Source organism: Manis pentadactyla, chromosome 1, assembly GCF_030020395.1.
Source record: "Manis pentadactyla isolate mManPen7 chromosome 1, mManPen7.hap1, whole genome shotgun sequence".
Taxonomy (NCBI): domain Eukaryota; kingdom Metazoa; phylum Chordata; class Mammalia; order Pholidota; family Manidae; genus Manis; species Manis pentadactyla.
Window position 1 is genome coordinate 71,050,892 of NC_080019.1, and position 17,610 is coordinate 71,068,501.

A 17,610-nucleotide genomic window follows, 5' to 3' on the forward strand; every position below is an offset into this window, starting at 1 on the left:
CTAAAATATAGAACAATCAAAACTAAGCTTTTCTAAGACTTGAAAGAAAAACTTTGTTCTTTGAACAAAATTTTTAAATGTGTGTTTGTATGTGTATGTAATTCAGCCCTCATGGAGACCATAAAGCAAATGTGGGTTTGAACCTCAAATTCAACAAAAAAAATGAGGAGGTACCTGGATATACTAAGAAAGTTGGAAATGAATGGATGTATTCATCTGCAGCAGAACAACTTCTTGCAGAATACTTAGAGAGGTAAGTGTGTAACAAGATCCTACTAGGCATCCAGAAACAGGAACGTTAACTGTTTTGCCTTGCTGATACCAGTTTTAGAAGAAAAATGTTTCCTTTAGTATATGTGTCATGTGTTACATATAAACTTAATTTTGCGTCATGAGCACTTTGGCTATTAGCCAAAATCGAGGAGAAAATAATCTTACATTATTTAAAATGGGAAAGGATGATAAGAATTGGCCTCCTTCTAATACAATTTTTCCTTGCCTTGCTATCATAAATTATTTACTGCTTTGCATGTCTGTGTCAGTTGTAAGAGGACTGGTATGGATAAAGAAAACAACTCTTGGCATAGTGGATTCTCTTGGGTCTTAAAACTCCAGCCAGATAGTAGATTACTATCCTAGAATTATTGAATTTTATTGCTGTAATAGTCTAAGACATGTCTCAACCCTGTATTATAAAAATGAGAAAACTGAGTCCCAAGGATAACTGAGTTACTCAGTGACAAGATTTACAGGAAATATTTTTACTTCTGATCTATAATTGAATGTTCTTTCCATTGTTCTGCTGGTATGTAACCTTCTCATATTTGAGGAACCGCTGTTAATTTCCTGCAATTGCCATAACAAAGTAACACAGACTGAGCGGCTTAAAATAACAGAAATTTATTGTTTCATGGTTCTGGAGAACAGAAGACCAAAATCCAAGTGTTGGCAGGGCCATGCTTCCTCTGCAGGTGCTAGGGAAGGAACTGTTGGTCCATAACTCTCTCCTAGCTTCTTGTAGCCCCATGAGTTCATTCCTTACCTTGCAGATGTATCACCCAAATCCTCCATCTTTACATGGTATTCTCTGTATGTTATCTTCACATCATCTTCCTTTTGTGTATGTCTCTGTGTCCAAATTCTCCCTTTTCAAGGTCACTAGTCATGTTGGACTAGGGCCCAACCTAATGATCTCATTTAAATTTATCTCTATAAAAACCCTATTTCCTAATAAAATCACATTCCGAGGTTTGAGGGGTTGGAATTTCAATATACTTTTTTTTCAGGGGGAGGACACAACTCAGTCCCATTACCACTTGAAAATTTAGATTATTTCTTCTAGTCATGTCCATATTTCTTTAAAATGTCATATTCAGATTACTTTTCCTTGACTTTTCAACTTAACATATGCATTGATTTTCTATTGTGAAAGATGAAGCTTAACTCTTCTACTACCCTAATTCCTTATTTCCTCACCTCCCTACACATATGTACATATTTCCTCTCTCACTATAGTTTCATCATAATTTTTTGAATAAATCTGTAATTAAGGTTAATTGATTAAGATGATGTAAATGGTCACAGCTGAACCTTATAGAACATTAGGATTATGTTTCCTTTCTTGTACACTTTTTTGTTTCCCCCATCTTATTTATTCATTTGCTTATCTTCTGTGTTCATACAACTAACTCAGACACAAAGTCTCTAATAGTTGGAAAACTTCATATGGTCAAACTTCATATGGTCAAAGATCAGGTATCCTCTCAGTTCCATTTTCTTGTGACTTCCTCCTAAAACCTTCTATCTTCCTGCTTCAGTATTAACTAATTGCTCTAGAGCTGTCGCACAACCCTTAGTCTAGAGTTTTTCTTTACTATCATCTTGGGAACTCCCTTCACCATTCTTGTACAAAGAATCCCTTTCTATCCTTGCTTTCATGCCTTCTTCTTTCTGGTTTATGTCTCCATTTTGATGGAGGACTTACTCCAGTAGCTTCCTGAGAAGAATCTTTATTCTTCTCGATACTTGATTGATAGTTTGCCCGAGTGTAGAATCCTAGATTAGAGGTTATTTTCTCTCAGAATTTGGAAGCACTTGCTTCATTCCCTTCTTGTTTCCTTTGCTGGTGAGAAGTTCTGTGCCATTCTTATTCTCAGTTGTTTTGTGTGATCTATTTTCATTTTCAGAAATCTTTTCTTTGCCAGTGCTATTTAATAATGTGATGACATTTGCCTTTTGATATAGATCTTTTTCTTTTCTTTTGTTATTCAGCCCTTTTAGACTTAAGTGATTACCCTCCATTCTGAGAAACTTTCTTAATTATTTCTTTGATAATTTCCACTTCACCAATTGTTCTGTTCCTTCTGGGACTCCAGTTACTTAGATGTTAGGACCTTCTGGATTAATCATCTTAATTTTCTTATCTCTTCTCATCCATTTTCTATATTGTTATACTTCTACTCTATGGAGAATTTCTTGAACTTTATCTTACATAATTTTTAAAGTTTTATCTAATTTAATCATTTTTAATTTCTAAGAGTATCTCCTTATTTTTTGGCATCCCTATCTTATAGCATCTTGTTCTTATAATGAATGAATTATCTTCTTTTATTTATCTGAAGATAGTAATTCTAGATTTCTTCTATGTATTTTTCTGTTTTCTCCAAATTGCCTTTTTTTCTGTGTGATCTGATCTTTCCCTTCATGTTAAAGTTTTTTGTTTTTTGTTTTGTTCTGTTATTTTTCTTATCTGGTGGTTCTCTGATATCCCATCATATTTAAGAGTGAGGCACTAAAAAGCTGATTAGAAATTGAGTGTGCTTTGTGGGACTTGTCAGTTGGGACTTGGCTACTTCTGTAGAGGACCTCCAAATATCCCTACCTATATGTGTATCTTTTCTCTTAGGCTGGCTAGTTTTATCATAGAGGAATCCTCAAGCCTTTTCCTTAGAAGACAGATGTGAGGAACAAAACTGACTTCTGGAAATTAATCATGGAAAGGGGGGTCTCATGTAGTGGATCTTATGATACAGTGATACACCCCCCCCAGATGTTCCTTCAGGACTAAAGGACCTATTCCCTTGGCAGCAGGAATGTAGCTATCTGATAGCTCTCAGCTATAAGCTCTGTTCAGGAATTGACTAGCAAAAGAGAACCACTTTGCCTAAAGTTGTGTCATCTTCCCACAGCAGCCACAGGTCTAATACCTGATCAACAAAGAGGTATAAAGCCCTAGCCAACCTGATTTCCACAATTCGGGGCAAGTCCAAGGTCCATCCTAGTTTGAGATTTCTGTGAGGCTGGCCAAGGAGTTCATTAAGAATGAATCACAGCCCAACTTCTCTCTGGGCCCAGTTCTGCTTCCTTCCTTTTTTCCTTTCCCTTCCCCAAGTGTTGATTCCATAAGAATAATAAATAATAAACTAATAAACTTTCTGTATGCTTATCTCCATCGTCCTGAAGATGTTACACTTTCTAGCCTGCTTCCTAGTGATACATTATATAGTAGTTACACTTTCAATCCCCTGGTTTCAATATGGCACCTATCCTCTCCTCCTCGTGCCCCACCCATCCAACCTGTTCCCTGTGCCTGGTATACCTCAGGGTAGAGCATCATCCATTCAACCTCTCCAAAAGATAAACTACAGGTTTTATGCTGGAATGGAAGGTGAGTAATCACATGACTGTCTAACTGAGTATTATACAACATTTTCAACTAAATGCCTATTCAACTTCACCCCATACTAAAGCATTAAAATGCACCTGGAGCCCATAATTCCCGAGCTTTTACACACTTCTGCAGTTTGAATCAATCAACCTACTTCCTGTTGACTTCCCACACTGGTGGCTTTCAAGTGTGGTTTATTCCTATCTGTCAAATTGCTTAACACTTACTCATAGTTTCCAGTTTCTAAAATTTTGTTAACACATATATGCTATTATCACATATATCACATTTACTTCTCTCCCCGTCTGTCTTTCTAGGTCTATGACCTTTTTATACTTTACTGCTCTTTTAGTGGGTTGGGAATGGAGCAAAAATAAACACGTGTTCAACTTGATATTTGTATTTGCAACTCCTACACTATTCAGGAAGCAATGGGGTTTTGAGGAATATCAGAAGAAATTGTTAATGTGTTTTCTTTAAATGTGGAGTGCTCCAGCTTTGTTGTAAAAATTAGAAAATTAACCTGTAGCTATTATTTTTGTTCAGTAATCACCTGTCACAATCTAAAGATAGTCAGTAATTAAAGTTTGTAAGTAATTGAAGTTTATTATAGTTTTTGAATTGAATCATTTCTCCCTCAGCTACTGAGAGCTTTTGAAGCCTGTGAATATTTTCAAATCTTTTTGTCTCTAACCCTTATTGATACTCTGTGTGTAATAATCAGTCCTCAATATATTTTATATGTCCCCTTAGCATCCAAAATTACTTGATAGGAAGTTTATATGAAGTTAGGCATAAACATATTTTTTAAGGCAATATGTTCGATTTTTTGTTTGTTTGGCTAGAGCTCCAGAACTATTTAGTTATATAGCCAAAAATAGCCAAGAGGATGTGTTCTATGAAGATGACATTTGGCCTGAAGAAAATGAGAATGGGTAAGTAAAATTTATGGTATTTATTGCCTCATAGTTCAGCTTAGTGGTTCTAGTGAAAGGTATAGTAACTAATTTATCAAGAATTTATACTACTTTTGGAGGGAAGATTTTATATACATATTTTGTTTCTGCTTTAAGATCTTAATATAAATCTATATTTCATGTATATCAGTAAAGTACTTTTAAACTGTATTTGTAATTTTAAAATAAGTAACATCTCCATGTTTATAATTAGTTGTAATTATGATTATTAATTATATATTTGATGTATATAATTCAAAGCCCTCAAAAAGTTTATATTAGGCCTTTTTATATAATCCCTCAAAAAGTTTTAATTAATGTGAAAAATTACTGTTTTTAATGTAGTGCTGAGAAAGTTCAAGAAATTATTACTTGGCTAAAGGGACATCCTGTCAGTACTTTGTCTCGTTCTTCTTGTGATTTACAAATTCTGGATACAGCTATTGTTGAGAAAATTGAGGAAGAAGTTGAAAAGTGCAAGGTACTAATTTTCAATACCAAGACTATTGATGAGGTTTAATGTTAAGTGAACTACATTATTCTATAAATAATTCGTGTTTTAACCAAATAAAGCATAAATTCAAGTGATTTTAATTTTTTTTTTTTAATAATTATTTTTTATTGAAGGGTAGTTGACGCACAGTATTACATTACATTAGTTTCAAGTGTACAACACAGTGGTAGAACATTTATATACATAATTCTAGGTTCCAGCTATCACCCTACCAAGCTGTTACAATATCTTGACTATATTCCTTATGCTATACATTACATCCCGGTTACTTATTTATTTTACCATTGTAAGTCTGTCCTTTTTTTTTTTTTTTTTTTTTGTGAGGGCATCTCTCATATTTATTGATCAAATGGTTGTTAACGACAATAAAATTCTGTATAGGGGAGTCAGTGCTCAATGCACAATCATTAATCCACCCCAAGCCTAATTTTCGTCAGTCTCCAATCTTCTGAGGCATAACAAACAAGTTCTTACATGGAGAACAAATTCTTACATAATGAATAAGTTACATACTGAACAGTACAAGGGCAGTCATCATAGAAACTTTCGGTTTTGCTCATGCATTATGAACTCTAAACAGTCAGTTCAAATATGAATACTCATTTGGTTTTTATACTTGATTTATATGTGGATACCACATTTCTCTCTTTATTATTATTTTTTTTAATAAAATGCTGAAGTGGTAGGTAGATACAAGATAAAGGTAGAAAACATAGTTTAGTGTTGTAAGAGAGCAAATGTAGATGATCAGGTGTGTGCCTGTAGACTATGTGTTAATCCAAGCTAGACCAGGGCAATAAAACATCCACATATACAGAAGATTTCTCTCAGAACAGGGGGGGTGAGGTTCTAAGCCTCACCTCTGTTGATCCCCAATTTCTCACCTGATGGCCCCCCTGCGACTGTGCCTGTCTTAGGTTGTTCCTCCCTTGAGGAATCTTACCCGTCTCTGGCTAACCAGTCATCTTCCGGGGCCATACAGGGAAATGTGAAGTTGGTAAGTGAGAGGGAAGCCTTATTGTTTGAAAAGGTTACCTTTTTACTTCTTTGCATATTTATGCCCTGTGGCTTCTATGCCCAGCATTTGTCTTGAGGTATCTTTACCACTTGGAGGAGTTATGATACTCGGTAAATTTGATATGAGGCACGAATTCTATTTAAGGGTTGTAATTAGGAAGGAAGAAGAAAAGCTATAGAAGTAGCAGGCGGAAGAAAACATGGGAAGATTGATTATTTCTTTGACAAATCTTCTTGTAGAGTAACTTCAGCATATATAGGTTTTAAGCTACTACTTAAATTGCGCACACACATTAACATAATAGGAGTATAGTTACATAACCAAAGCATATCTGTAATTACCAGCCATCTCCAGTGAAACCAAGAAAACCATTAAGGCACCTTAGGCATTTGTGAAAACTTATCTATGATATGGTGGATATTGTCCAACTGTACTTGAACAGTCTGAGAGAAATCAGACAAATTCAAACAACCCATTCCTGGGGACTGTTCACATGCCATATGTTCTTTTAACAGTAAATAGTCTGTAGTTGTAAGATTGTGGAGCGCTACAATTTGCACTTCTCCAAATTCTTGGTTGAGTTCCAACAGTAGAGATCCAGTCAAATTTGTTGTTTTACTGTATGCACAGGCCAGCTTAGATATCTCCTTCCTCATTCCCATGGCAAGTCCAGGAACTGGTGGGATGAGTGCATCTACAGCTGTAGCAGTGCGTGGATCTTTGTTGGGGTTTTTTGATGATCATCTTCTGGCATGAGTCTTCCAGAGAGTGCAGATGTTGGAAGTTCTTTTTCATATCGTATCTTAGTTCATTTTCGGGGTAGCCCAATTAGGCTTTGATCCTCTGTATAAACACAAACAGACCCTTTGCCTACACTTTTATATGCCCTTTATACCCTTGTGTAGAACTCGTTGGAGGTTACCACACAGGAACTGCCCTTTTTCTTTTTTTTTTTTTTTTTTTTGCTTTGTTTTTGGTATCACTAATCTACACTTACATGATGAATATTATGTTTACTAGGCTCTCCCCTATACCAGGTCTCCCCTATAAACCCCTTTACAGTCACTGTCCATCAGCATAGCAAAATGTTGTAGAATCACTACTTGCCTTCTCTGTGTTGTACAGCCCTCCCTTTTCTCCTACCCCCCCATGTATGTTAATCTTAATACCCCCCTACTTCTCCCCCCCTTATCCCTCCCTACCCACCCATCCTCCCCAGTCCCTTTCCCTTTGGTACCTGTTAGTCCATTCTTGAGTTCTGTGATTCTGCTGCTGTTTTATTCCTTCAGTTTTTCCTTTGTTCTTATATTCCACAGATGAGTGAAATCATTTGGTATTTCTCTTTCTCCGCTTGGCTTGTTTCACTGAGCATAATACCCTCCAGCTCCATCCATGTTGCTGCAAATGATTGGATTTGCCCTTTTCTTATGGCTGAGTAGTATTCCATCTTCTTTATCCATTCATCTATTGATGGACATTTAGGTTGCTTCCAATTCTTGGCTATTGTAAATAGTGCTGCAATAAACATAGGGGTGCATCTGTCTTTCTCAAACTTGATTGCTTCGTTCTTAGGGTAAATTCCTAGGAGTGGAATTCCTGGGTCAAATGGTAAGTCTGTTTTGAGCATTTTGATGTACCTCCATACTGCTTTCCACAATGGTTGAACTAACTTACATTCCCACCAGCAGTGTAGCAGGGGTCCCCTTTCTCCACAGCCTCGCCAACATTTGTTGTTGTTTGTCTTTTGGATGGCAGCCATCCTTACTGGTGTGAGGTGATACCTCATTGTAGTTTTAATTTGCATTTCTCTGATAATTAGCGATGTGGAGCATCTTTTCATGTGTCTGTTGGCCATCTGTATTTCTTTTGGAGAACTGTCTGTTCAGTTCCTCTGCCCATTTTTTAATTGGGTTATTTGTTTTTTGTTTGTTGAGGCGTGTGAGCTCCTTATATATTCTGGACGTCAAGCCTTTATCGGATGTGTCATTTTCAAATATATTCTCCCATACTGTAGGGATCCTTCTTGTTCTATTGATGGTGTCTTTTGCTGTACAGAAGCTTTTCAGCTTAATATAGTCCCACTTACTCATTTTTGCTGTTGTTTTCCTTGCCCGGGGAGATATGTTCAAGAAGAGGTCACTCATGTTTATGTCTAAGAGGTTTTTGCCTATGTTTCCTTCCAAGAGTTTAATGGTTTCATGGCTTACATTCAGGTCTTTGATCCATTTTGAGTTTACTTTTGTATATGGGGTTAGACAATGGTCCAGTTTCATTCTCCTACATGTAGCTGTCCAGTTTTGCCAGCACCACCTGTTGAAGAGACTGTCATTTCGCCATTGTATGTCCATGGCTCCTTTATCAAATATTAATTGACCATATATGTCTGGGTTAATGTCTGGATTCTCTAGTCTGTTTTATTGGTCTGTGGCTCTGCTCTTGTGCCAGTACCAAATTGTCTTGATTACTATGGCTTTATAGTAGAGCTTGAAGTTGGGGAGTGAGATCCCCCCTACTTTATTCTTCTTTCTCAGGATTGCTTTGGCTATTCGGGGTCTTTGGTGTTTCCATATGAATTTTTGAATTATTTGTTCCAGTTCATTGAAGAATGTTGCTGGTAGTTTCATAGGGATTGCATCAAATCTGTATATTGCTTTGGGCAGGATGGCCATTTTAACGATATTAACTCTTCCTAGCCACGAGCATGGGATGAGTTTCCATCTGTTAGTGTCCCCTTTAATTTCTCTTAAGAGTGACTTGTAGTTTTCAGAGTATAAGTCTTTCACTTCTTTGGTTAGGTTTATTCCTAGGTATTTTATTTTTTTGGATGCAATTGTGAATGGAGTTGTTTTCCTGATTTCTCTTTCTGTTGGTTCATTGTTAGTATATAGGAAAGCCACAGATTTCTGTGTGTTGATTTTGTATCCTGCAACTTTGCTGTATTCCGATATCAGTTCTAGTAGTTTTGGGGTGGAGTCTTTAGGGTTTTTTATGTACAGTATCATGTCATCTGCAAATAGTGACAGTTTAACTTCTTCTTTACCAATCTGGATTCCTTGTATTTCTTTATTTTGTCTGATTGCCGTGGCTAGGACCTCCAGTACTATGTTAAATAACAGTGGAGAGAGTGGGCATCCCTGTCTAGTTCCCGATCTCAGCGGAAATGCTTTCAGCTTCTCGCTGTTCAATATAATGTTGGCTGTGGGTTTATCATAGATGGCCTTTATTATGTTGAGGTACTTGCCCTCTATTCCCATTTTGATGAGAGTTTTTAACATGAATGGATGTTCAACTTTGTCAAATGCTTTTTCAGCATCTATGGAGATGATCATGTGGTTTTTGTCTTCCTTTTTGTTGATGTGGTGGATGATGTTGATGGACTTTCGAATGTTGTACCATCCTTGCATCCCTGGGATGAATCCCACTTGGTCATGGTGTATGATCCTTTTGATGTATTTTTGAATTCGGTTTGCTAATATTTTGTTGAGTATTTTTGCATCTACGTTCATCAGGGATATTGGTCTGTAGTTTTCTTTTTTGGTGGGGTCTTTGCCTGGTTTTGGTATTAGGGTGATGTTAGCTTCATAGAATGAGTTTGGGAGTATCCCCTCCTCCTCTATTTTTTGGAAAACTTTAAGGAGAATGGGTATTATGTCTTCTCTGTATGTCTGATAAAATTCCGAGGTAAATCCATCTGGCCCGGGGGTTTTGTTCTTTGGTAGTTTTTTTATTACCACTTCAATTTCGTTGCTGGTAATTGGTCTGTTTAGATTTTGTTTCTTCCTGGGTCATTCTTGGAAGGTTATATTTTTCTAGGAAGTTGTCCATTTCTCCTAGGTTTTCCAGCTTGTTAGCATATAGGTTTTCATAGTATTCTCCAATAATTCTTTGCATTTCCGTGGGGTCCGTCGTGATTTTTCCTTTCTCGTTTCTGATACTGTTGATTTGTGTTGACTCTCTTTTCTTCTTAATAAGTCTAGCTAGAGGCTTATCTATTTTGTTTATTTTCTCGAAGAACCAGCTCTTGGTTTCATTGATTTTTGCTATTGTTTTATTCTTCTCAATTTTATTTATTTCTTCTCTGATCTTTATTATGTCCCTCCTTCTGCTGACCTTAGGCCTCATCTGTTCTTCTTTTTCCAATTTCGATAATTGTGACATTAGACCATTCATTTGGGATTGCTCTTCCTTTTTTAAATATGCTTGGATTGCTATATACTTTCCTCTTAAGACTGCTTTTGCTGTGTCCCACAGAAGTTGGGGCTTAGTGTTGTTGTTGTCATTTGTTTCCATATATTGCTGGATCTCCATTTTGATTTGGTCATTGATCCATTGATTATTTAGGAGCGTGTTGTTAAGCCTCCATGTGTTTGTGAGCCTCTTTGCTTTCTTTGTACAGTTTATTTCTAGTTTTATGCCTTTGTGGTCTGAAAAGTTGGTTGGTAGGATTTCAATCTTTTGGAATTTTCTGAGGCTCTTTTTGTGGCCTAGTATGTGGTCTATTCTGGAGAATGTTCCATGTGCACTTGAGAAGAATGTATATCCCGCTGCTTTTGGATGTAGAGTTCTATAGATGTCTATTAGGTCCATCTGCTCTACTGTGTTGTTCAGTGCTTCCGTGTCCTTAATTATTTTCTGCCCAGTGGATCTATCCTTTGGGGTGAGTGGTGTGTTGAAGTCTCCTAGAATGAATGCATTGCAGTCTATATCCCCCTTTAGTTCTGTTAGTATTTGTTTCACATATGCTGGTGCTCCTGTGTTGGGTGCATATATATTTAGAATGGTTATATCCTCTTGTTTGACTGAGCCCTTTATCATTATGTAGTGTCCTTCTTTATCTCTTGTTACTTTCTTTGTTTTGAAGTCTATTTTGTCTGATATTAGTACTGCAACCCCTGCTTTCTTCTCTCTGTTGTTTGCTTGAAATATGTTTTTCCATCCCTTGACTTTTAGTCTGTACATGTCTTTGGGTTTGAGGTGAGTTTCTTGTAAGCAGCATATAGATGGGTCTTGCTTTTTTATCCATTCTGTTACTCTGTGTCTTTTGATTGGTGTATTCAACCCATTAACATTTAGGGTGACTATTGAAAGATATGTACTTATTGCCATTGCAGGCTTTAAATTCGTGGTTACCAAAGGTTCAAGGTTAGCCTCTTTAGTATCTTACTGCCTAACTTAGCTCGCTTATTGAGCTGTTATATACACTATCTGGAGATTCTTTTCTTCTCTCCCTTCTTGTTCCTCCTCCTCGATTCTTCATATGTTGGGTGTTTTGTGCTGTGCTCTTTCTAGGAGTGCTCCCATCTAGAGCAGTCCCTGTAAGATGTTCTGTAGAGGTGGTTTGTGGAAAGCAAATTCCCTCAGCTTTTGTTTGTCTGGGAATTGTTTAATCCCACCGTCATATTTGAATGATAGTCGTGCTGGATACAGTATCCTTGGTTCAAGGCCCTTCTGTTTCATTGTATTAAATATATCATGCCATTCTCTTCTGGCCTGTAGGGTTTCTGTTGAGAAATCTGACGTTAGCCTGATGGGTTTCCCTTTATAGGTGACCTTTTTCTCTCTAGCTGCCTTTAACACTCTTTCCTTGTCCTTGATCTTTGCCATTTTAATTATTATGTGTCTTGGTGTTGCCCTTCTTGGATCCTTTCTGTTGTGGGTTCTGTGTATTTCCGTGGTCTGTTCGATTACTTCCTCCCCCAGTGTGGGGAAGTTTTCAGCAATTATTTCTTCTAAGATACTTTCCATCTCTTTTCCTCTCTCTTCTTCTTCTGGGACCCCTATAATACGGATATTGTTCCTTTTGGATTGGTCACACAGTTCTCTTAATATTGTTTCATTCCTAGAGATCCTTTTGTCTCTCTCTATGTCAGCTTCTATGCGTTCCTGTTCTCTGATTTCAATTCCATCAATGGCCTCTTGCATTCTATCCATTCTGCTTATAAACCCTTCCAGAGTTTGTTTCATTTCTGCGATCTCCTTTCTGGCATCTGTGATCTCCTTCCGGACTTCATCCCATTTCTCTTGCGTATTTCTCTGCATCTCTGTCAGCATGTTTATGATTCTTATTTTGAATTCTTTTTCAGGGAGACTGGTTAGGTCTGTCTCCTTCTCTGGTGTTGTCTCTGTGATCTTTGTCTGCCTGTAGCTTTGCCTTTTCATGGTGATAGGAATAGTCTGCAGAACTGGGACGAGTGACGGCTGGAAGGACTTCCTTTCTTGTTGGTTTGTGGCCCTCCTCTCCTGGGAGAACAGCGACCTCTAGTGGCTTGTGCTGCGCAGCTGCGCGCAGACAGGGTTTCTGCTTCCTGCCAGGCTGCTATGGAGTTAATCTCCGCTGTTGCTGTGGGCGTGGCCTGGCTCGGGCAGCTACTCCAAAATGGTGGAGTCGCGTTGGAGCAGGAGCTGCTGGGAGGCTATTTATCTCCGTAAGGGTCCTCCCTGCTCCCTGCAGCCCAGGGGTTAGGGTGCCCAGAGATCCCGGATTCCCTACCTCTGGATTAAGTGACCTGCCCTGCCCCTTTAAGACTTCGAAAAAGCACCCGCCAAAACAAAACAACGCCCACCAAAAAAAAAGAAAAAAAAATTTTTTTAATTGAAAAAAAAAAAAGTTTTTAATTAAAAAAAAAGGTGGTCGTTCGTTTTTCTTTATTCTCCGGTGCCAGCCTCAGGCCTCTGCTCACTGGTCTTTCTGCCCTGTTTCCCTAGTATTGGGGTCCCTATCCCTTTAAGACTTCCAAAAAGCGCTCGCCAGAACAAAACAGCAAAAAAGCAAAAAAAAAATGGTCGCGCTTTTCTTATGTCCTCTGTCGCCCAGCCTCCAGTGCCTGCTCACTGTTCTTGCTGCCCTGTTTTCCTAGTATCGAGCGCCCTGCACTCTGGCCCGGATGGCGGGGGCTGGGTGCTCGGCAGTCCTGGGCTCCGTCTCCCTCCCGCTCTGCCTGCTCTTCTCCCGCCGGGAGCTGGGGGGAGGGGCGCTCGGCTCCCGCGGGGCCGGGGCTTGTATCTTACCCCCTTCGCGAGGCGCTGAGTTCTCTCAGGTGCGGATGTGGTCTGGATATTGTCCTGTGTCCTCTGGTCTTTATTCTAGGAAGGGTTGTCTTTGTTATATTTTCATAGATATATGTTGTTTTGGGAGGAGATTTCCGCTGCTCTACTCACGCCGCCATCTTCCGCCCCCAAGTGATTTTAATTTATGTCAAATAACCCTGTAATTTTTTTCAAAAGTTCCAGCTATTTCCAGTGGCCATTAATAAGTTTATCTAAATAAACTTTATGTCCTTGTAGTGTTTCTAATTTTGGGAATTAATAATTTGTGATTCTAGTCAAAATAGAAAATCTGTTATTCAGAAACAAAGTTAACCCTGATTCCTTCCTATTTTAAGTTCTTTAAAGACCCAGTTCACCTTTTAGAGAATAGAAACATTTTAGTTAATTCCCTTTTACAGGCTCACTTCTAAACTATACTTTTCCACTCACAATCTTATTCAGTTACCGTTTTTTAAATCCCACTTAATCTTTCCTATTTGTTTATGTCTCAATTTTTAAAAAATGATAGCCTTCTGTAAAGGCTTAACTATTTTATTTTGATTCCCTATCTTGATGCAGTAAAAAGTTGATTATATTCCTTCCTTTAACTTCTAATTTTATTTCCCACACATTTGCCATTTTATTAAGATGCTGGTGCTTTGCTAACACAGGGCCTTAAAAGTAAAGTAAGTTAACTGGACTCTAAAGCTATCTTTTCTCCATCCCTCTTTCAATATTTATAACCTTAGATAAGACACAGAACCTTTCCATGCCTCTATTTCCTCATTGGTAAAATGGGACTAAAATAGTACCTACCTCACAGGGTCATCAAAAGGATTAACTGAGTTAATATATATAAACTCCTAGTAATGCCTAGCTATTATTGCTTAATGATGCTTGGCTATTACTATTTGGATTCTCTTATCACATACTCAAGAGCTGTGAATACAGTCTGGAAAATCACCACTAAATGACTCTTTTTCTATTTAGGAAAAAATTTAAGACGAGAACCAAGATTTTTATTTTTGAAATGTTATTAATATTTAGATGAAGATAGAAAACCTATGTTTCTTTTTGATTTTCTTTAATGTAGAACAAAATCTGTTTGTCCAGCATAGTTTTTTAAATGAATTTTCTGCTTAACAAAATTATATAACTAAGCCCCTAAGTTTTATTTTAACCATTTTGATACAGAGTTTTCTAAGATGTTTTAAACATTTTCCCCTTTACAAACAGAAAATACAAGATGTCTATTGTTTTGATTACGTTTTTTAAATTGTGTGTGCATATAGATAAGACAGGAATTTTTTTTAACCTGTTAATTTGTCAGGGAAATGCAGGTATGAGTGATTTTTTTTCCTTTTAGTGTAATAATGTTATTAGAGTAATAAAGAAAAGAAGATAAAACTAGAAAATAAAGACAGCATTCTGAACATGATTTAAACTTTTCTTTATAACTCAGGGTCATCATTTAAAGTATTTTCTTATTGGACAGTGGTTTCCAAACTCAGTTTATTATCAGAATTACTGGAGGAGCTTTTTTAAAAACATGCATTCCAGATTCCACCCCTAGAGCAGTACTTCTCAAACTTTAATGTGTAAGCAAATGACTGGAGGATGTTATTAAAATTTTGATGCAGTAGTTCTTGGATGAGGCTTGAGGTGCTGCATTTTCGACATTTTGAGTAACCAGACCTGAGAATTTCTCATTTAGTAGTTGTGGATTTGGTCCTGTTGTGAAAATGCCCCAGTTACTAATTTTCCTGATGAGTCAAGTTTGGTTGCCACATCCTGTAATCAGTGCTATAACATAATAATGCCTAAGGATATATTATAGCATATAGGTTGCTGTTTTTTCATATGCAATACTCTGGGCACAGTTCTTAGAGTTCTTTTTAAAAACACTTTAAATTTCTTCTCTTACTTTTTCTCCTTCTTGCTGTTGTTAGTAGCACCAGTCATACTCTATTAGTCCTTCTAGTCTCCCATGGGCTAGAAACATGAGACACCTTGTCAATGAGGCCTTCACTGTTCCCCCATTTAAAACGGCCATCTCTTCCCACACCAATGTTCCCCCTCAGCTGCTTTTTTTTTCTCTATGCTTTTTACCTTCAAACATACAATATATTTTCCTTGTTTTGTTTCTTGTGTGTTTCTCTAACTAGAAGAAAAGAACAGGTCACTCTTTATCCCCAGTATATGGCACATAAGGAGAACTCAGTAAATACATGTTGAAAGAATAAATGAAATGTCTCTATAATAAAAGAAAATAGATTATGTTTAAAGGTTTGCACATTTTGCAGTGTATAAATACATGAACTTTATAGTGTATGGTCTCTACCAATAGGTTAACTGCTGCCATTTTTCTTATTAGGTTAGAATTCCCTTTTTAAAAAAAAATTAATGTGAATGGTAGTTATGAATTGCAATGGATATAAATTATTCTCACATTTTTATTAGGGAGAACCAGTAATTCTGTTTCCATCTTACAAATGGAAGGAAGCTGATGCTTAAGTTAATTCACAAAACTAACAAGTAACAAAGATAGAATAAAATTCTTCTTTCAGGATTTTTTAGATCAAAATAGTCAAACTTCAAAGCCAATTTCACAATAGATTCCAAAAGCAAGGACTTTGTTAAATGAATGCCACCCTAATTTTATAAGTAGCCACAAAACTCACAGTACTTTCATAGATCAATGCTTTATACCATTTTTTGCTTTATATGCCTTTGTTGATCATTGTATAACAATTCTTTTTAGCATAAAAAAAACATTTGAATAGGGTATGTAATGTACATAAAGTTCAAAACAGGCAAATCTAATCTTTTGTGTTAGAAGTAAGGTTACTTTTAGGAAGGGTAATAACTAGGAGAGAATATAGGGATTTTTATGTTTTAGTTAGTAATGTTCTGTGTCTTGAACAGGGTGTGGTTATAAATATAAATGCTCATACTATAAAAATTCACCAGGGTGTATACTTACAGCTTTGCATTTTTCTATATGCCTTATACTTAAAAATTTTTACTTTAAAAATATTTGAAGAATTAATTATTACTCCTCCTTAGTGCATCTGAAGAACTTCAGATATTCTTAAAATTACTCATTTCATTTGGCTTTTAAAAATCCAGACATGTCCAAGTACTGGACAATAATTTTATCTATTTTTTAATACTTAAAAATTGTCTTTCCTCAGCAAAGAAAAAACAATAAGAAGGTACGAGTGACAGTGAAGCCCCATTTGCTGTACAGAGTAAGTTTCCTATCAAAGAATTCAAAGATATTGTTTCTACTTTGAAAGTATGGAAGGAATAAAATGTTTTCAATATATTAATAGAAATTTTTTTTAAAATTAGAGTTAGCAATAATTAAAGCTTTCTTCTCTTCAGCCTTTAGAACAGCAACATGGAGTCATTCCTGATCGGGATGCAGAATTTCGCCTCTTTGACCGTGTTGTGAATGTGAGAGAGAACTTCTCAGTTCCAGCTGGCCTGCGGGGCACCATCATAGGAATTAAAGGGGGTAATGTCTCAATACTTGAAATGTCTTCAACTGCATTTATATTATAAAGTAAAACACAACTAAGCACATGTAAATCTATGTAAAAAAAGCTATAAATAAGGAAAAAAATATAAATCCTCTTATGTTTTAGTTAATTTTTTGTTTAAGTTTTCTAAGTCAGAATTAGCTTTTTCTGCCTTGAGTAATCATCTGGGAAATGATTAAAAGAAGGGGAAGTTAAGGAAGGGCTGCTGAGAATTTGGTAGTATATATATATAACACAACACATGCATATATATTTTTTTTTCGTGAACCTGTGAGAAAAGTTTCATCACTTCTGTTAGGCTTTCATCTAGTCTTGTTCAAACCTTTACACTAATTGCTATTGTCATCTTTTGATTCTGTGGAGAAACAAACATGCTCTATGAGCTTATTTATATTGAAAGATTTGAAAATAAAATGTGCATATTAATTTGAATTTTATGACTACAACTAGATCATATATATAAAACAGACCTATCTGTTGTATAGTAGGGTGCATATAATTAATAATACTGTGCGGTACATTTAAAAATAGTTAAGATGGTAAATTTTATGTATTTTGTACAAAAAAATGAAAATTGAGAAAGTGGAGAAAAAAGGAAAGAAGCAGCTGAAGATCTAAATGTCCTGTCCTCATAGGGATGCCATGAATGAGCAGCTTTGAAGCATACATTCCAAAAAAAGTTAACCCAGCATGAAGCAGCAAATCCAGTGCCCAGGAGTTAGGGTAGTGGCAGCATTGTCCTTCCCTATCTTAGGCGCTCAACCTTGGTTTCACTGTCCAGAAAGGAGGAAGAGCAGACAGGCCATGAGCCTAAGAGAATTGCTAATGTAGTGTCAACAATGTGCCAGGCACTTTCACATTTTGCATTTGAACCTCACAACCAC

At 36.7% G+C, this 17,610-nt stretch overlaps 1 protein-coding gene across 1 annotated transcript in view; it reads left to right on the forward strand.

The window, feature by feature from the left end:
* The window catches only part of XRN1 (5'-3' exoribonuclease 1), a 177,551-nt gene that overhangs the window by 87,441 nt on the left and 72,500 nt on the right, over positions 1-17,610 (forward strand). The window contains 5 exon segments of the mRNA XM_057498318.1: positions 107-253; positions 4,513-4,602; positions 4,969-5,104; positions 16,376-16,432; positions 16,569-16,701. Coding sequence (XP_057354301.1) covers positions 107-253; positions 4,513-4,602; positions 4,969-5,104; positions 16,376-16,432; positions 16,569-16,701 — 563 coding nt within the window.